We start from the raw sequence: 21,222 nt of genomic DNA on the forward strand, positions 1-21,222 counted from the left end.
GAAGTTGAACATTTCAGAAATAGTCACAATACAAAGGAATCGTCTCTATAATTATCTGGAAAATTGTGAAATACATTTAGAAGTAATTCTAAATTTAGACAACAGACTGAATGTCATTTACCAGAGAAGAATTAACAAATATATATACTGAATGCTGTTGCATATGAACAGTATTTTAGAAGTAGAATTATTTAGGTAATTCTATGATTTGTGTAATGTTAAAGAATGTTCTTTTCTTTTCATTTTCTTTTTGTAGTGCAGGTTTATTTTGTTCCATTGCCTGAAATGTTGCCAACAAAATGACTTTTTTGTACAAACAATGACTTGGGGAGGAAAAAAATGCTGGAGATTATTGCATGTTTTCAGGATTTTTAAGTCTTTTTAACTGATCTACAGTTCGGCATTGTTCAGTCTGATTCTGGTTTTGGAGTATCGGCTCAGCTCACTTGGAACCTTGCAGGGGCAGGTACTAAAAAAAGAGTCGAGCCATGCCAAAACAAGTTGTGCTGGAACTGTGTACCGGAAAAGCGCCATATATTAGGCAAGGAACTTGCTTTATGAAGGCTGCCATCTAAGTCAGATTTGACAAATCTGCCAGTGTGTTTGTGTGTGTTTGCAGCAAATGAAAAATAAAAGAATGACATCCTTTCTATTATACCAAGGCCATCATATTTCTTTCACAAAAGGCTCATCTAATGTGATAGGATTCTCCTTGTATGACTGTCTAATGTGCTGTTATATTCTTTTTTTTTTAATCCAGTTGACTGTTATTGTGTAGACTCCTTGCACGTGTATCACAAGGACACAAAACACAAAGAAACAGTACTGATTGTAACTTCAGCCATTATTTTTTAAGAATGCATGCAGTCTGCTACGTGACCGTGTACACCCCTGTCCCTCCCTCCTCCCTCCTCCTCCCTCTCTCCCGGGATGAATAGCATCCCTCCCCTCGTACACGCTGTTCTCCAGTCTCGCCTCTGCTTCGGGCTGTGTAGCTGCTGGACTGACTGGCTGTGACTGGGAGGAGGTGGGGTCTAACTACGGTGGTCGTGGGCTTGCCGACGTTTACGTGCGAAACGTGCAGACTGCCTACTACTGTTTCTTTTGCCAAAAACGAGGCACAGAACGACGAGGAGTTGTGTTCAGTAAGAAGGAAAGTCGCCCATCTTTGAGGATTCCCTGCCTCCCTGCCAGCGAAACACGTTCACCACTATCGTTTTCCGCCAGAGAGTCCCAGCGACCACAACCGCCACCTCAGTCAACGTAACCGGCGGGAGCTGTGTGCGATGAGGTCGCCCGCCAGGAGGGGTTTGGTTACGCTGAGATAGTGCGGTTTTTTTGTTGATATCGTTACGGCAGTCATTGCCTGCAGTTTGGGTCGACTTGTCGCCTGTGAAGCCTCAAAGCACAGCGAGCGTGTGACGATATACCCGACAGGAGAACATCGCTGGTGAGTGGATGTGTATTTATCTTTTAACCCATTAGCCTCCAGCTGCTAGCTGATGAGATGTAGAAGTTGGCAACATCCAGTGATGCCGTCACGTTTCCAGAGGAAAACGTGTGATTGACACACCACACAAGTCGTCACACTTTGTCAATATGACGTTTCAGATGCGTGTATGAAAGTCCCTCCTCTGCTGCCTCAATGCTAAATTCCTGCGTTGCCGTTGTCCGCAGGTTGACCACGAATCACGTTAAGTGACGCTATGTGTTGCGTAGCCACGGTTAGCGGTGAACACTGCTAGCTACCAAGGCTACGCCCAGTTGTCTCTCATCCCGAGATAATGTAGTGTAAACGCATACATTGGTTATCCATCACTACAGGGAGACGGCAAGTTCTTCTATGCGGAAGCCTGCAGTGCGTGTATTTTCCAAATGTGCCGCTAAGCTGACTCAGGGATGTGTTCATGTTAGCGGTCACACATCGGTGACACCACAGAAAGTTCACTACCGCCACTGCATAGTTATCCAAACAGCGAGTGAAACGCGTGGTGTGGAACGTTAGGGCTATATCTGTGTTTCCGTCAACACTGACAGCTTTGTGTGGGCTGTACCACGCACATTATCAGTGGGTATACTTCACAGCAGTGCAGGATCCACTCTTTATTTTGTACATTTACTCTTTTATGTCGACAGAAAATATATATTGGATTTGAAGTGACAGTTCATGGACAGTAATTGCTGCTGAATCACGATTAAGAGTTAGATCGGGGGATACAAGGGCTGCATACTATCTATTTTGGTAATCGATTCATCAGTTTGAACGTTTTTTCCAATAATTAAAACAAGCTTTATGATTTTCAGCCTTTAAAATGTGAATATTGTGTGCCTTCTCTGCTCCATATAACAAAAAATCATTACAATTGAACATTTTGACTTCTAGACATTTAAGAACATCGTCATATCATGGTTTGAGAAACATTCGTCAACATTTACTGACATTTTGCAAACCAAACAAATACAGGTTTAATTGAGAAAATAATTGTTAGCTGCAGCCCTAGTTGGTACCACTTCCACTGTGCTAGAACTACACAATATTTTGGTATGTTATGATGGTCACTATGAAGCATTAGGTGATCGCAGAGCCTCACATTTGTGCTTTGTCTTGACTGACGGACCACACAGTGGTAACTGACCCAACCACGAAAGGGCAGGGTTAGGTGACACCTGGAGAGAAGAATGTAAACAATCAGGAAAGCTCATGCCTGTGGAATCAGGCTATAATCACTCTTAAAACATTTACTCTGACTTCAGCATTAGTGTTTATATAAATATTGCTGCTATAAGTATTTATGTTTTGCTTTAGAATCAGGAAATTGGTTTGGAAGCATTTTCCACTTTTCAATCGTGTCCTCATGATGACGAAGCAGCCGGAATCAGGCAATTCCATGTGACATTGTGCTGCGTGGTCTGCCCTTCAGTGTCATAGCAGACTAGTGTTTGACAGTTGCTGTTTGCATGCTAAACACATGCAAAGAGCAAAAAGTCAGTTGCTAGTGATTAGGGCAGCCCTAAAAAATACTTCCAAATGCACTTGTCTTTTAAACATTGGATGGAGCAGCAAGTTTGACTGCTTTAGTAAAGCTAGTTTTTCTGCTACCGCCAGCAAAATGGCAGTGTCATTAGTGCAGCCTCCTTGCTCTGTTGCTGAGGCTCTAAGCGTGGCAAGGCGAGGCACTAGAGCCGGTGGAAATATGCCACTTGTTGTGGTTAAATGTGTACACAAGACACTGTTGGCATTACCTCTTAGCACTTTGTCAAAAAGCTTATGCTACAGCGCTGTTGCCAAGTTTATAGTAAAAAAGTTTTCGAAACTCTACATGACAATGGAGTCCACTGGTTTAAACAGAAGGCTCTGGCCTCCACATCCAGGTACACCACATTTTAGAGTAGCATCAATAACAGTAAAGTATCAGTATACATGTACAGTGTACACTGACCTCTGGATGTGATACAGATCAGGGCTCTGTACACATGTTAATGAACATTTTAATTCTAGTGGATCAACAGTATTATTAAGATGTTCTCAAGTATTTAGTAAATGCACAGTCTCTAGCGAGACACCTGCACAGCTGCAAGTTACTTAAGAGCACTCGCTCATACTGAGGGCAAGGTATAAATAGTCTAATACCACATTACATAATATATGACTTAGACCTGGCCCAGAATTCTCCAAATACAAATTTACTGCAGCACTTGAGACACAGGTTGACAAAAAGTGCACCTTCAGTACCAGCAGTGCATACATGTAATTAAAATACATTAGTGATGGTGGGAACTCAACCCCAGGGGATTAAATATTATATAACAATATCATTAGGTCAGACCTCATTTTTAGATGTTAACCATTGTTAAACATTGTCAGATGTGGCCCAGGTTGATTTGCATGAAAATAAGCCCCCATGGTGAATTACCAGTAAATCCACTTGGCAGTGGAATTGGGCATGGTGTAACATTGATTTGGAGTCTGTCATTTAGCTAGAGTATGAATACTATACATTTTGAGATTTTGTGTGTGAATTTGTCTGTTTTGTCTGGGTCAGAAGATGTGTTTATTTCCCCACAGATCAGCAACAGATAACCCAAAGAACTGATATGACTTGTATTGGGTGCAGGTTGTTTTCATGCTTGAGCTCGTCTATCTCTTCCTCACATGACTACAGGTTTTATTTTTAGTCACTCCAACCCTGTACTCAGGTCCTGTTTCTATATATCAGTTAGCTGTTCAAAAAACACTCAATAAGATTGGTTACAATTTACATATCTTGTTCGATGGTAATGTTGCAAATAGTTTACTATTTTCAAATGAAAGTAACACCTACTCTATTAAATAGGATGTCTGTGTTGCTACATGAAAAACAAGTAATCGATACACAATCGCCACTGTGGCGATAAAAGAAAGTAAATGCTGCAGAGATATGAGGTGACATCAAGTACTGACAATAGAAAAATGTCACACTGGATAAAGGAGGCAAGAGTGCTACGAGACAGCTGTGTGTGTCAGTTCCTCTTGTTTGTGTTAGCTTGTGTTACTGTCAGAGTCCACTGAGGAATGACGGGCTTCAAGGGGAGAGGCCAGAAGAGTAAATATGGTTCCACCTAGATGAGTTTAGTAGGTAGCTGAACCTTTCCCATAAGAGTTTTTCTGCTTTTCTATTTGTCCATTTACCTTCAATTCTAAATTTGATGGTGCCTTATTCATAATGTTTTGTACGTTTTACTGAGCTCTGGGCTCATAGGTGTTAGCAAATCCAGGTTAGATATTCTGTGGGGGTCAGACATTCTATAGTTAGTTATTAATAGTACAATGACCAAATGTGCTAAACATAGATAGTTGTTCATAAATTAAGCAAATGACAGGCACAGGATGTTAAACTTCATTCTTTAATCACACTAATCTCATTTGATGCAGTATTTGTGTCGATGTATTTTTAGCTTTTACTATATAACCGATATCAATTTACATTTGTTAACCTTTTAACCTTTTTAATAACCCAAAATGACTCCCTATCATCAAAAATAATTTAAAAAAAGGTAATATTACAGAGGTAAGATATATGAACAATCTGCTGCCAGCATCACGAAAACTGGCATTTTACTTACCACAACAGCTCGTTTTGAGGAGTCTCGTGCTCCGGGTCTGAGGCCCTGGGGTTTGATGCTGTCCTTTGGTATATTAAGTTTCAGATGTGCAAATCTCGTGGTCAGCCATGGCTGCTTTTGGAAATTTCCACGTCTTATTCAAAGAGCATCTTGTGAATTTGTTGATGGTGGCTCCTAAGAAGAAGAATTCTGAACTGAGCTCATTTTATTTGGGTTTGTTAAAAAAAACAATAGTTTTGAAACCAGTTGTGTCACATAACAAAACTGTTTACAGGTCGTTATATGTCCATGCTGTGTTATTCAGTTCTGGGAAGGATAATGGGTGTATGCACAGAATGTTCATGTTTGATTAAGATCATGTCATCATGTAGTCATGATGTGTTCATTAACTAATGGGAAGAGAAAGGGGGGTTTCTTTGGTCAGAAGTTTAAGACCTATCATGAGGAAACGACAGTCATAATAAAATTTTCAATTATGACCGAAAACCAATAATGAAACCAGTTTGGTCAGTAATCTGCAGATTGGTTCCTTATTTGTTTAAGCAGTGTAACGATAAAAAAATTAACATAAGCTATTTTATACAAGGACGTAAGACCAAAGTGTATTTGTGATTTGTTTTAAGGAAGTCTGAATGTGTCATTTGACTTCGCATTGGATAGATTTACACTGAAGGTACACAAATAAATGATGAGTCACTGGAAAAGCTCTTTCAAAAAGTGCCAACGGTTAATAAACACACAAATGTATGAAAAATTATACTACAAACCATGTGAGGACTGTTCACACTTGGATTAGCAGGTATACCCAGGATTTTTAAACTAGGGAGAAGCTGTTTAAAAAGCAATCAGAACCATTCCTATCACCAGTGGATGGTCTGCTGTGAGTTGTTGTTTTTTTCCCACCCATGATGAGTAGTAATATTGAGTGCTGTCCCAAGTAAAAAGTAAGGATTCGCTACAAACAATGCTATCAACTATGCTAACGACTGGATGATGAATGCACATCATGGAGAAGAAGAAGTGAATGTGTTCACCCAGGTCTCACACCCCCACTGATGCCAGTCAGAGTTGAAGCTGATAAAAAAACCTGTGTGTTTAAACTGAGGAGTAAATGCATTTGTTTTTTTTGACCAATGGGAATGGGGTATTTGTAATTTGGGGTCTATGACCTTAATATAGGCCACTCCACTACCAAAGACTAACAGATTGAATTCATTCAAATGTAACTGATGAGAGAGTTAATGTATTGTGTGTTGTTGTACTGTACAACGCATAGCTGCTTCCATATGCATTTATATATGTTTGGCCATGACTTTTATTCCTACTGCTACATTATCTTTTTGTGTGAGATTACAATAAATCAAATTTGTTAAGCTTCATAGAAAAAATTAAATGAAACTCAAAAAAATCTTAACTTGCATTCTTTTGCAAATTCTTTTGACACATTCAGATCCGGCAATTGCAAAAACATATTTACACAGTGCTTCCCAGCCAAGTCATTCAGGTTTTTTTTTGGATTGGAGCTCTAGATCACTTCATATACCCAAGATCCTCTAGGTTAGCGAATATTGGTACTGCATGGGAGTCAAGTAAAGGGACAGTCTTGTACTGCAGAGAAGAAGACCTTTTAAATTCATCTTTCAGTCTGACCTACATTTGCAGTCACCAACTTACAAATGACATAATGGCACACGTCTGTCCCATAGCTGTGAGGATTTATGTCTCAGCATGAGGTGCTATGTTGGCGGGACTGACTTAAGTCAGTAAGTTGACCACCACAACGATGTATCCCATGAACAGTTTTCAAGCGTCTTACTCCATCAAAAGTAGTTTCTAGTTTTTTTAGAACTCAAATCTATATGTAGAGTACATTAAGCAGGTACTGTAGTGTTTTTAAGATTATAAAAATTGGTTAATCTGTATTTAAATTAATATAAACAACATAAATTCCGTTGGTCTTGTTCATAGTCTTTTGCCTTGCTTAAATATTTGCCTGTCCGCGTTGGAGTCAAATGTCTCACAGAGGTATTTGTGAGCATGGAGTGTGTCCTGTGCACCACGTTTGAGTACTATGATAAGCAGGGGGGAGGTTTTTTGTGTCTCTGTTAAGATAGAGAGACGCCAAAACGAGTCAGAGAGTGGAGATGGGATGGTGCTTCACATAGAGCTTGACACAGAGGACAAGGCTACGGTCCAAATTGTGTTCAAAGGAGCTAACCCCACAGACAAGTCTCTCAAGGACACAGTCATGCCACTCCTCACAGGCCTTTGTGATAGAGCTGTACAGGCCTTTCTGCTCTTTAGCATGGGAGGATTAATCAGGTATGTACATGTTCTACATGAAAACCAGCTATACAAATGTAGTTGCTGTCTTGTGAGTTCCTCACTGATGTTTTTTCATAGTTCAGTGGTGCTGCTTATTGGTTGTGTGAGAGGCATTAAGCTCCACAGCATGTTTGTGTGTTTAGATTAACATGGATTAGCAAGATTGTGTTTGCATGATAGTAAAGAGAGAAGCCTTGAAATTAGATAAAGATATTGAAATAATACCACTGCAGGATTTATCTGCTATGGATAGGATTCGTCATGATTGAAATCATAAATTATTGGTTTCTTAAGACAATCATCAAAACTTGCATTGATGGACTGATGTAGATAAGCTTGTTGATAATAGCTGCAGAAATCAGTTTGGTCAGAAATGTTTTTTGCTGCTCGGAAACAACAGGTCAAGTAAACAATGTGATGTGTGGCATTATTCAGCCCTGGCTGTTTCCACCCAGGGATGCATCTGATGGTTCTACAGGCCAGAGAATTGCCTAAGTTTATGGGAGGGGCTCATTTCAATTCTGTTGTCCTGTAATTTCATAGTCTCTGTGTTGACTCATGTATGTCAGGAAAGTGTGAAAAATCATTCGTGTGGATTGAAGGTCAAGTGTCTTCTTGTTTGCCGCTTCCTGAGAGTAGAACATTGTCTCCATTCCTTGTATACTTGTATAATCCACTTGTCGCATTAAAATATTTGTCTTAAGTGCTGGACACAGTCTTTCAGCCAACATATGAAGCCCATGGTTGTAATGATAATCTTTTGACCCATGAGTGTGGATCAAATGTGCCATTGGCATTTTGGGGCCTTTAGCCTTGTCTTTCCTCTGCAGTTGTGTTTACATTTACATTCAAGCATTTAGCAGACAAAAGAAGAATAAGCTACATAGACGTAGTCTTGGAAAAAACTCCATTACATAGGAGCAGTGGACTGATAGAGGGTGAGAGTGCCAAGGTGGCTCCAAGTGCAGAAAGAGATAGTGCAGGGTAGGGTAAGGACAGAAGATGCTCTTGAAAGAGCTGGGTTTTCAAGAGCTTCTTTAAAGATGTTTACTAGTGGTTGCCCTTGATTTCTTTAATGCAAGTTATTTTGTGTTTAAGATATAACAATATTGTAACTGTACCTGGCAAAATAAACCTATATCTACAGCATTTAGGTCATTTTTGTATCGGTACAAGCCATTTTCAGCATATTTGGAACACTTGAGATTTTTTTTGTCGTCATGTAATGTGTTGTTATATTGAGGTGCATAACACTCTTGGATGCCTCCTAATCTGAGAAATGTAAACGTTTAAATATAGCTAAAGGGTGTTTTGAATTCGGTTGTAATCCCAAAATTATAAAACTAATGGACAGTTGAATATTTATGTCCAGTCCATAAAAATATCTTTGATATCACCAGCCTGGTGTCAGCAAGATCAATGTTGTAGCACAACTCTCGACATAAGTACAGTGTGTATATCTTAAATGGCAAATGATACTGTGCGTAACCTTTAAGCAGGGGAAGTGATTGGTTCTGCACTGAGGCGCTCATCACAACTGTCATTAGAAGTAATTTTATACTGCGGGAGGCTTCTGAGAATAAAATTCAGTGTCCTGTTCCACTAGTGAAACACCTCCCTCATATAACTAAGAGCCAGACTTTGAGTCACTGTGATAAATACATGATGCAATCATAAGCAGAGGATTGTGGCTATGATGAAGCCCTCAAAACTTTCCACTGTTCTGAGGAGTGGAGCAGAACTAAACTCACTGGTGTGTGGGAATGGGAGGGCCACAGTACCTTGTTCCAGAAGGGGAAGAAGAAACATTTCTCTTCTTCTTGTCATGTCCAGCATTACGTGAACCAGAGAGACCCTTATGTTTGTTCAAACAGCAGTTAATGATTATATCCTCACATTTAATAGCAACATGGAGTGATAATTAGTTTAATAATCTGCTCAAGACTAACCTAGTCTGTCAGAGTAAAAGCAAAAGTGAAGCCTAACCTTGACTTGTAATATTGAAAGTGAAAACTGACACTAAATTATCCTTTCATTATTGTTTCAGTTCCGCTTGTGTTGTTTATAAGTGTCTAAAAAAACACTTACATGTATCATATGTCTTTTGTCTCCCTCCATCCAGAACATCCATGAGCTCTGATTTCCCACACTACAGTTCCAGGATGCCAAATATAGGGTTCCAGAACCTTCCCCTTAACATCTACATCGTGGTGTTTGGGACAGCCATCTTTGTCTTCATCCTCAGCCTCCTCTTCTGCTGTTACTTAATAAGGTAACATCCATGTGCCCTTTGGCTTTGGCTTGAATGTATTTCGTAATACGGGTTCCTTAGGTTACTTAAAATGACTATTTTGACCACAAGCTGACTTAAGATGTCAATGTGTGGACAGCATTATCCTGTTATGCATAGCCACTTTTCAAAAAGCCACAATTTTTATCTTACTGCTTAAACCAAAACATACACTAGCTAGATGTGGATGATTCTCATTCTCATGATTCTCAACCCTCCAGTCTGCAGGTGCATGCTACCAAAACCTACTGCATGCAACTTAATAATGGCATAATCACATTACCATGGGAAACCAAGGGTTTTGTTTTCTGTGTAGTATTGAAACCAGTCAGGTTTTTTACATATTGGCTACAATGCTAAAGCAGCAGTAGAGAGTATTTTTTCACTCCCTTTTGTTTTGATTACAAATTTGACAGCAGCATTTGCGTTTTATATTATTTTGTCTGGTCTCAGTATGAAGCTAATTTGTAAGTAAGTATGCTAATCATTTTTGTATCCATTCAGCAGTGGTCAATGGGGATTGGCTCAGGTAACATGTTAATACTTAAACGGCGTGTTAAGACATTTTTTATGAATTTATTTCACAAACTCAATACACAAGACACAGATTTTCCTGCACTGACAGAATATTTGCTACAAACACTAAAGTGTTGTGGTCATGGTAGAGGGTTTGCATTTTAAAATGATACCGTCAAGGTTATAACTTATGATTACTTGAATCTGTTGATAACTTTCTCGATTTATCGATTCATAATCTGGTCCAGAAAATGTTGAAAAAGTTGTTTTGTCCACAAACCAAAATTATTACATTTTAATGGAGCAAAGCAAGAAAAAAGCTTTTTGTAGTTATTTAAAAACAAACAACAATACTCAAACCAAATTATTGCTTTAATAATCAAATAATTCATCATTGCAGCCCTGTATTTTCCAACAATTATTTACACGTTTAAGATGAAAAAGCTATATTTATTCCATTCATATATACCCTCTATTTTATAGAAATTTTAATTCTTTTAAGACTTATAATTATAATGGGAACTGAATGTTTATTCTCACACACTGTTGCTATACAGTATAGCCCGTCCTTGTACATTTCAGGTCACTTTGGTTTATGAATCATTCACGCAGTGCCCTCATGTACTTTTTCCATTTCAAGTAAATAAGATGTGTCAACAGGAACTGATGTTTCATCATGTTATGGCTTTTGCTAATGGGAACCTTGTATTTGTTGTGTATGACTATGGCTTTTAGTTGAAGCACAATTAAGGGGCTGTCTTTTTTCCTTTTTAAAAATATGTGGGTTTTGTGTATGTCTTACTAATGGTAATTTCACAGGAGGGTGGAATGTTTCAACAGCACAGTTTGGAGATGGTAGCTACAATACATGAATTGGTGACCTGATGATCTGAAATCATACTAAAAAACAGTAATGTGCAGAAATTCAAAGGCGATTCTCTGCATTTTTGCGATCATGGCACTTGGCGTCAAAGAAACAAGTTCAAATCCTGTTGAGTAATAGCCACTTAATCTCCTTAATGTCCCTACACATTCTTAGTAGTAATTGACATTTGGATGTTGTTTAACCTGCCAAAATCTCTAGTTTTTAGTTTAAAAGTTTTAGTTTACTCTTTCAGAATTCACGTAAAAATAGAAAGGCTTATAACTGAACTACAGTGTACAAACTCTATTGTGCAACAAATTGAGCAATAAAACAATTTCAGTTGCGGGGTCTGGTGTCTCCGTAGTTTGTCCTTATTAGCATAACCGCACATGGAGTATGCTAGCAAGAGGTCATGTGGGTCATGACCTCACATGACCCATGAAGCCCTCCGTGCTGCAGCAAGGAGGGCTTCTGCTGCACAGTCAGGGAATTTGTGGAGTATCAGTATGTGTCTCCTTGGTTTTTGCAAAGTCATTTATATACTCGATAATGTATATCTTTAAAACAACAATTGCAATATTATCTTAGATAATATATCTTGCCCACCCCTAATATGAATTCAACTTTTTTCCCATTTTTGTTTTTCTAATAAACCTCAATTAAACTATTATTTTCTCTGCAGGAACGGGGATTTCTAATCATTCCCTTGCTCCTTTTGTTTAACCCCACTGACCTAATTCAATTATTGCTGCATAGGTTGCTGCATAGGTTTTCTCCTGGCAGCAACCCAACTGAACATAATGTCCAGCATCCTTTATCTAAGACAGTGACAATCAGCCGTTCTCACCAAAAATACAACCCTCAACACCCTCTCATATCCTATCACACATGGCAAATGGTAAGTAGGTTAACTACTACTGTATTCCTTACAATTTCTTGTAACCCCTAAGAGACATTTTCTGACTTTGATGCAGTACCATGGATCATTACATTTAAAAACCAACATTGCTAGTTTATTAAAGCCGATCAAAGAGCAATTTTTGCTCCATAAAAAGCATCTAAAGATGTAGTCTCCCCAAGGATCATGGCCATAATAACTTAATCATATGTGTCATTGGGCACACAACAGTACAAAGACTCACTAGTGAACATTTGTGTTATTTTGGTCTTACAAGGTAACTCAATTAGTAGTTATTTTTCCAGTTTACACTTTAAAGAACCAGCAAAAGGAAAAGTCTTTTTCCTATAGTTTGTTTTTTTTTTTCAAACTCAGCATCACTGTTTTCCTTTCACTGACTGAGGAGTGAAGGCTCCAAAGTAGCTCGCTTGTTAATTTTGACTTCTTATTTGACAAAGACAAACGAGGAAGGCTGTCACAGAAATCCTCAGCCACCAAATTCAGTGGGTCCTCAGTCCTAACACACACACACACACACACACACTGTGGAACTGTGGAATATAATGGTGGCTGACATTTGGATTTTATTTTGATGGTAGTCAAATCATAACTGCATGAGTTTAGAGAGGGATGCCAATTTGGACGCATGCTTTTTATTTTTCAGCTACCTGTTTTTTTTTACCCAATTTGACAAAGGGTAAAGAGCCATTTATCAACCCCTCTCTAGTTGTCACCCATGACCCTTCACCCTTGTGCACCTTGTCGCCTACCCACCCTTGGGAGTTTCTGCACCTTTACCTGCTGACCTTATTCAAAATGTCAGTTTCTCTCCTAGACTGTGCTGCTTGTTTTACAGATCCCTCTCACTCTGCTGCGAGAGGTTAAGGTTACTTATAATGGAGGTAAATCTTAAAAACTATGATTCTCCTATCTTTCTTGCTCTTGTATTCTTATTTATTTTCCTGTGTATTTTATTGTCATTATCAGTTCCTGAATTCTCCTATGATCCCGTTCTCTGTCTGCTCTTTACCCTTTCACTTAGTTGCACTGTTTTTGTTCATATACAAGAGCAACGTCTTTGAGGAGTTACACCCAGAGTTTGATGTAAATCACAAACTTTGGTTGTACCTGTTTTTGTGTTACAAGCCTGTGTAACGTGTCCTAATGAACTATAGTAATGTTGTAATGTAAAATGTACGAGTCTTCTTATTCTGAGCAATATTTTACTTTTTAAGTTAAGTCTTTTCTCTCGCGCTCTCTCTCTCTCAAACTCCTTTTCCAGGATGAATGGATAGTTTATCTCTGTTGTGTTGTTGGCTGGAGAAGGTCACTTACTAATCAAAAAGACGTTTTGTCTTTCCCTTTACCCAGGTTACGGCATCAGGCACACAAGGAGCTATATGCATACAAACAAGTAAGCAAACCAGTGACACGCATTCAACAAAAAACACCAACATACATGGCAGTTTGGAACAGTCCTACGCAGGCATTTCAGTGCTGACTTTAGATCATTTCAAAATAAGTCAGTGGTTTTTGGCAAGCCTAACTGTGACACCGAAGATCAGTGTATTTGAGCTGAGAGGAAGCAAAACATGTACACCCTTCCCCCAAAGAGGGGAGTGATGAAGGGCATAAACACAAGTCTCATGTTCTACAATTATGTAATACCAGCATGCCAAACCACTCAGCCATGTCAAAGTTACACACACTATCTCTCTCTCACACACACACACACTGGTGTTTTTGCATATTATGGTTAATCTTATCTTTTGTGTCCTTTAATTCAGCTTGACTTGTTTTTCATCACAGTCTTATCTCTTTATTATCTCTCAGGTCATTCAGAAGGAAAAAGTCAAAGAGCTAAATTTGCATGAGGTAAGTGCTCATCTTCTTTGTTTGGTTATTATCAGTTGATGACAATTTAATTCCCAGAACTGGATATCTAGAGGACAGAACACAAACCACACATTGAGACGAACAACCATCCACTCTCACACAATTTTAGAGTGTCCAATTTGCCTAATCCCCAAATCTGCATGTTTTTGGACTGTGGGAGGAAATTCTTTTTATGTTAAGTCATTTATTTGATTTGTGGATTAGTTATCTCCTCCTCCTCTGCATCCTATGAGCGCAGCTCTGAAACTCGGAAAACATCGAGTTCCCACGGCAAATCATGGGACTGATTTAATATAGCACTATTGAATTATTGATGCTAATGCTCCACCCAACAGATTAACGAGATGACATTAGGTGGAGGAGAGTTTTTAAAGGAGGTTGCATTGTGGAACGTTCGGTGAGGAATTCTTTTTGAAAGATAAGGCCTTGTTTTTTTTTGTCACTCTTCACCATTATTCTCGGTGATACTGCCCCCAGCACTTCCTGTTGTGCATTGCAATTACAAATGGGCATTAAGGCAGGGCTGCAACATACGATTATTTTCATAATCAATCAATCTGTTGACTAGTTTCTCAAATAATCTATTGATCATATTGTCCATTAAATGTCAGAAAAGTTCAAATTCTCTTTGTTAAATGGACCAAAGAAAATAATCCCTTTTAAGTAGTTGAAGAATCAGAGACATTGTTTCTGTCATTGTTTCACTCAAAAGGAATAATGAATTATCAAAATAGTTGGCGATTCATTTTTAATCAGTCATCGCAGCCCTACATTTACGTGGTTTTAAAACGGTGCTTCAACACTATAAAATTCTGCATCAACAAATTCGTATAGCTGCCGTTTTTGTTTATCAACGTATTCGTTCAGCGGTGCCTTCTTGTGCTCGTTGTCCCCACTGTCCCTGTTCACAGCCAAACAATGTGCAAATTGTTGTTTCTCGCAGCTCCCTGTCCAGACAGGCAGTGTGCTGCAACACTGCACAACACTGAATATGCATTAGAGCCTCATAAACCATTAACCCTTAAAAACTTTCCTTTCATTGTTTGCTCGGTCTCATTGCACTCAGTGCTTAGTTTGTTCCTTTTGCACTCATGTTTGTGCAGCTACAGTGAAACCTGTCTTATGGCCTTAAAGTTGCTTTGCCTTCGGGTGGACACGGAAATGTTCCAAATGTAATGTAATTTAAAATGTAATTTAAACATCTGGGCACGCATGTCATGTTTAGGCTGTCATTCATGCACTTCATAATAATCAATAATTATGTGTGTGGATGTGGACTTAGTCTTTCATTTAGGGACACACTCTCATGTGTCTTCCCATTTCTTACTTTAACTATTACATAATACTGTTTGCCAGCTTAGCGTAGTGGCAAGCAGCTGAGAGTGTGTGAAGGAACAGCTCGGTCTTTTGCCTTAGAGAGGCAAAATTAACACCGGAGTGCAAATGAAATGTAACCGCTAACGTCTTCATGAGCACACGGGCTTCGAGCTAAATGCGGTTTATTGTCATCGGGGATGGGAATTTCCCAGTGTCCCACCAGTCTTCAGGCTTTTGTTATTTATTTGTCACTGAGAGAAAGCATCATGTGAGGCTGTGACATAATAACCAAGCCGTGTTTGTGGAAAGACAATAACACACACTCACACCAGTGTGGTCAGGACATTCCCACACCGGGGGATCTCATCACACATCTGTTGGATCAAGTTTGAATGATGTGTAACCTGATCAGTGAGGAGGACTCTTTATTTAGTATGGGTTTGACCCCTGGACTTTAACACTCTCACATGAAAATAATAACATTGTGAAAACTTCATGCCACATAATATGGCTGTACACCGCTGTCCCTGTGTGAAGTGTCAGCAACTGTGATGCTGTAGCTTCTTTTCGTTTGACATATTTCTTCCAGTTTTAATTACAGTTTGTTATGTTTAGTCGCAGGACAATTTCTTTTTCCATCCATAGCATATTGTCATGAAATAGACCAAATAATCTTATCCATAGTGGTTATTTATGGGGTCAAAAATACACATTGAAAAGTTTTAAATTGACTATAATCTCACAATAAAGTGAGCAATAATGAATCTCATTCAGTGTTACTGTGTTTTAAGTATTCCTATTATTTCTAATATATGGTCTTCACTGTATGCCAAATCAGGAAATGGGTACCAATCATATGTGTATGCTGATACACCACATACTGATAGTAGGGCTGCAACTAATGATTATTCTCGTAAGCGATTAATCTGACGATTATTTTCTCAATTAATCGAGTACTTGTTTGGTCCGTAAAGTTTTAGAAAATGTAGATCAGTGTTTGCTAAACCTGGAAAGGATGATGTTCTCGAATGTCTTGTTTAGTCTTCAACTGAAATGATTCAGTTTGATTGATTTCTTTGTAGAGCTGCAACTAACGATTATTTTCATAATCGATTAATCTGTGGATTATATTCTCGATTTGGTGTTCAGAATATCAGAAAACCTTAAAAAATGTTGATCGGTGTTCGTCTAACCTGGAAATGATGATGTTCTCAAATGTCTTGTTTTGTCCACAAAGCAAAATGATTGACTTTTAATGACTTCTTTGTTATCCAGAGCAAAGAAATTAAGAAAATATTCACATTTAAGAAGTTTAAACAATTGGAAATCTTGTTTTAATCATCAAAAAAGCATCAAACCGATTATTCGATTATCAAAATAGTTGCCGATTAATGATCGATTAATTGTTTCAGCTCTATTTCTTTGTTCTATGTAGCAAAGAAACCAGAAAAGTTTTAATAATTGAAAAACCCTCAAACCGATTAAACGATGATGAAAATAGTTGATGAATTAATTTAGTAATCTTGTAATAATCGGTGCAGCCCTTACTGAAGGAGAAAATGAAAAGCACTCTTTATCAATTATAATTATATATAATAATGATCACAGTAATAGGAAAGCGAGTGGGACTGATATAGACCGAGGTGCCCAGCAACATGTCCTCCAGATACAGTCTGAGTTCATACTCTCTTGGCTTAATTAGCAACTATTCTGGCAACAAATAACCATTGCAGATTATTCTGAGCTTTTCACTCTCTCTTGAATCTGCCATTTAAATGAACTTATTTCTACTCGACATCTTTCACACGTCTTATTCGTGCCACATATTCTTTTTTGATTTTAAACCTTTAAGCACGTTAATCTCAGTGGTCAGAGGTTAATGTTTCCTCTTTGGTCAAGCTCATGATCTGATTATGCTTTTCCACAAAATCACATCCCACGGCTTTTCTCGTGGAGACTTTAACTCGAGCTTACAGGAGCGATCGACTTAATCGGGTGAAAGGGTTTCTGTCAAAGGTTGGCAAAGGGTGCTGGATCTCGACTGTGGCTGTGGCGCCGTGGACAAGGCGCTGAAAAGAATAAAAACGGGAATCTATTCACCAATAAAGATAGTAGACTTCTTTGCCACCTCCAAAAGTCCTCGGTATAGAAAGCTTGGAGTCTCCATGCTGTTCTTTTCATCCTCACTTGTCCATCCAGCGTCTCATTTAACAGCACGGAGAAAAAGAAAGTTTCTGCACAATTAAGGAGTAGCGTTGCAGAGTTAGTCTGCCAAATTAAAACTCTCTTTCAGCAAATTGTTACCGCCTGGTCGACACAGTATTCCCATCGGTAATGGTGGGAATACTGCAACGTTTGGATGTTTGATCTGAGACATATTGCCAGTGTCATGAACTACTTTCACTTTTCGTACTATTATAATAAACAACCAGCTGTATGAACCTTTAACAACCCTGTAGAAATGTCACTGGTGTTAAGTTTATATGAGCTAATTAAAAAAGTAACTTTTGAGTGCATTAATTGATAATCTTGAGTTACACTAATAGACGCCTAGACGAGGATTGTTTGTTTTTGGGGTTTTTTGTATTTCCAAAACAACCTGAATGAAATAGCATGGGAAATTCAATTCACTAATTAATTCATACATGTGTAGAAAAGATTTGTATTTCTCTAAAATCTCTAAAGATATTATCTTCACGTACGTGTTTGTGTGGCTTTTAAGTTGCACATGTTGACCTTGTTTTATCACCGTCACTTTATCAAAACTGGTTGAGTCTGTTGTCTTTTGCCCCGTGTACTTGTCCTTTGCTGTTAGGACATTTTGCTTTATGTACGTCAAATAGATTCAAAACACGCATTGGCAAACAGCAGAGAACAGCCAGCGTGCACTGGAGTCCCTGCTTTGCTCTAACCCCCTCCCTCCCTTTCAGATATGTGCAGTGTGCTTGGAGGAGTTCAAACAGAAAGACGAGCTGGGGATCTGTCCTTGCAAACATGCCTTTCATAGGAAGTAAGTCTGAAGTTTTTAACTCTCATGCTTGTGCGCGCACACGGAACACTTCTCTGGAACCTCTGGAACTAAAACATGACTCTCATGTCATTGTGCCAGAGTGTGTGTGTGTGTGTGTGTGTGTGTGGTAGTCAAACAAAATGTTCATGATGACGTCGCTTTGTGTACCTAAAGTGTGTATGAACGTAGGAACGACACAGGCCTCATGAGCCAACTGTGTGCCACACCTCCCCCTCGTGATCTGACCATTTCAACTGAGTTGTTTATATCAGCGTGACACCTCCCTTGGCCTAGTTTTTTTCCCCAGTTGTGGCAAGAGAGGTCACCACTCAACGAATCAACTGTATAAACACTGCTTTTAGCACGTGTGTGTGTGTGTGTGTGTGCGCACGCAAGGAAAGCCATGTAAAAAAAATACATATACGTTATACTTCAACAGTACATTTATGAATAATGCATGTTTAACTACTGCCTGCTGCACACGACGCAAACAATATGGTCACGCTACAAGTGACAATAACTTAAAGTCGTAAAATTATTGATTCATCTTTAGATTAACATTAAAATCGTCAGAGTACCTGTTTTGATAATCGATGGAACAAGTTTCTCAGATTTTTCAGCTCCTTCAATGTGAATATTTGCTGAATTTAACAAAGAAATCATTCAAACTGAATCATTTTGGTTTATGGATAAAACAAACGTTCCAATTTTGGAACATTTTCCAAAATTTTACAGACCAAACAACTATACTATTAATCAAGAAAATAATCCGTTGCAGCCCTAATCATTTTGCAGAATGATGTAGCCAAGTTTAACCTTAAAAAAAAGAGACAATAAAATAAGATTTATACACATATAACAAATGTTTTTGGCTTGAAAAACAAAGGTGTTGATCCATCTGCTAATGTTTCACCCTCTGACATAAGTGTGGAATGTTACAACATGTATGTGTGACAGACAAGCGCCGTACCTGCAGCGCGTGTGCAGAGTCACGCTGTCCTGACCCCGGACAGCTGACACCTCTTAACCCCATGTCTCAGTGCTGCTGTGAAGTGTGTGTGAGTCACACCTCAGATGTTTACCTACAACCAGATCATTGGTGTGTATATGCTACACACACACACACACACACCATATTTCAACTGACAATCCAGAATAAATCTATTTCAAATGATTTTCTATTTCTGTGGTAAAAGAAAATATTTTAACATCCAAAGGAAATCAACAACTTGTTTGCTGTCGATCTATATCAAAGCCCACAAAGGCGCACGTCAGACCGTTCCTCAGGGAACACCGCTCTAACCCACCTGATTCAGACGCACCGCTCGTTATCGGGCTTCTGCAGAGCTCGATGACGAGCGGACCGTTTGAATCAGGTGTGTTGGAGCGAGCGGTGTCCCCCGAGGACCAGGGTTGGGAAACACTGATCTAACCAATCAAAACAGGCAATGTTGACGACGTGGCATTCAAACTGTTAAAGTCGTGATGAAATCAAGCCAAGCAAACTCTCTTTTTCTGCGTTATGAAGTAAAATGGTTGACAAATATTTTTAATGATCTTATTCTAACGATTCAGTGACACTGAAGACAACTGCTTTACAAGTCACTAGTCACTCGTTTGTGTCAGTCAGTCAGTCAGTCACCAGAGGGTCGCGGGGGGTGCTGTGCCAATCTCAGCTTCATCGGGCGATAGGCGGGGTACACCCTGGACAGTTCGCCAGTCCATCGCAGGGCCACACACAGCTAGAGACAAACAACCATTCACTCTCACACTCACTCCTACGGTCAATTTAGAGTGTCCAATTTACCTATTCCCCACATTGCATGTTTTTGGACTGTGGGAGGAAGCCGGAGAACCCGGAGAGAACCTACGCACACATGGGGAGAACATGCAAACTCCATGCAGAAAGGCGTCTTCTCGATGCAAGGCGAGAGTGCTAACCACTACATCACCGTGTGAGCCCCACTCGTTTGTGTGTCGCTCGCAAAACGTAGTCACGGCAGCTTCATGCAGACGTGCAATGATGACTCCGCCCACGTTGAGGAGGAACTATATTGCAATGGAAACACAACCAAACCGTGGCGAGGTGGTAACATGTAGCGGCTTTTCTGTAACGTGTCTTGCGCGTGTGTGAGATGTGGGGATGTAAGCTGTAAATTAGAGCTGTTTGAACTAATTAAGACTAGTTGAGAACTGGTCCACCTGTTTCTCCCACGTGAGGCATTGTGGGGTTCTTTATTCATCATTTTCTCGCTTAATTACGTCAAACGTAATGTGAAAAAAAAGAGGGAGTGCTGAAATTCACACCTCAGAATTATTTGCAAATTGTGTCCCTGAATCAAACTTGAATAAACGTGATGTTGTTGTTCTGTTGTCGCTCTGCTTTCTCTCAGGTGCCTCATAAAGTGGTTGGAGGTGAGGAAAGTGTGCCCGCTGTGCAACATGCCCGTTTTGCAGCTCGCCCAACAGGCCAGCAGCACGGAGCCCGCCACGCCAGTACAGCAGCCCCTGCCCGGCATCGAGAACCTGGTGTAGCAGAGCGAAGCCCCTCGCAAAACAGTACACAACAACAGACACACAAAAACACACATCATCCCATCGCTCACTCTCTCACCTGCACAGGTACACTTTGATGTGAGTCGGTGGACAGTGAGGAGTTGCTGTGCAGAGACAAACACTGGCTGTCGACGGGCAGCCGTCTTTTACCTAAAAAAAAAAAAGGATTTCCTGTTATCAGCTCTGACTGTTCATCAACTGATCTCACGTGTGTCTGTTGTTGTTTTTCCGCGGCCGATGAAGAAGAGTTGTCCTAGAAGAAGATTCTGTCTCGGCCATGATGTGGTCAATAACTTTTTCGCAACCAAAGCACTTTTCTGGGAACACCAGCTAAAGACCTGGATGAAGAAAAAGACAAAAGCCAAGAACTACAATACTAAAATATTCATTGTTTATCATTTTTTTCCTTTCTTTTTTTTAATAAGCACTTTACAAGAAGTCAAAAC

General features: G+C 39.4%; 1 protein-coding gene across 2 annotated transcripts; it reads left to right on the forward strand.

Moving 5' to 3' along the window:
- Nucleotides 1-969: 969 nt before the first annotated feature.
- On the forward strand, nucleotides 970-20,814 carry rnf24 (ring finger protein 24). Of its 2 annotated transcripts, none has more exons than XM_044028351.1 (6): nucleotides 970-1,450; nucleotides 9,551-9,700; nucleotides 13,369-13,411; nucleotides 13,831-13,872; nucleotides 18,141-18,220; nucleotides 20,614-20,814. In XM_044028351.1, the coding sequence occupies exons 2-6, from the start codon at nucleotides 9,558-9,560 to the stop codon at nucleotides 20,753-20,755; spliced, it is 450 nt and encodes a 149-aa protein (XP_043884286.1). In that variant the 5' UTR covers nucleotides 970-1,450; nucleotides 9,551-9,557; the 3' UTR covers nucleotides 20,756-20,814. The 2 variants fall into 2 exon arrangements, with proteins under 2 accessions (XP_043884286.1, XP_043884285.1); XM_044028350.1 differs by lacking the exon at nucleotides 970-1,450 and adding an exon at nucleotides 7,266-7,425.
- Nucleotides 20,815-21,222: the final 408 nt, after the last annotated feature.

This window comes from Solea senegalensis, linkage group LG6 (genome assembly GCF_019176455.1).
Source record: "Solea senegalensis isolate Sse05_10M linkage group LG6, IFAPA_SoseM_1, whole genome shotgun sequence".
Taxonomy (NCBI): Eukaryota; Metazoa; Chordata; class Actinopteri; order Pleuronectiformes; family Soleidae; genus Solea; species Solea senegalensis.

Bases quoted from the DNA above. Each gene is read 5' to 3' on its own strand.
- rnf24 (XM_044028350.1), top strand. From the start codon at position 7,352: ATGCCACTCCTCACAGGCCTTTGTGATAGAGCTGTACAGGCCTTTCTG. The intron at 9,701-13,368 runs GTAACATCCATG...CCCTTTACCCAG, and splicing joins TTCTGCTGTTACTTAATAAG to GTTACGGCATCAGGCACACA. The intron at 13,412-13,830 runs GTAAGCAAACCA...ATTATCTCTCAG, and splicing joins AGCTATATGCATACAAACAA to GTCATTCAGAAGGAAAAAGT.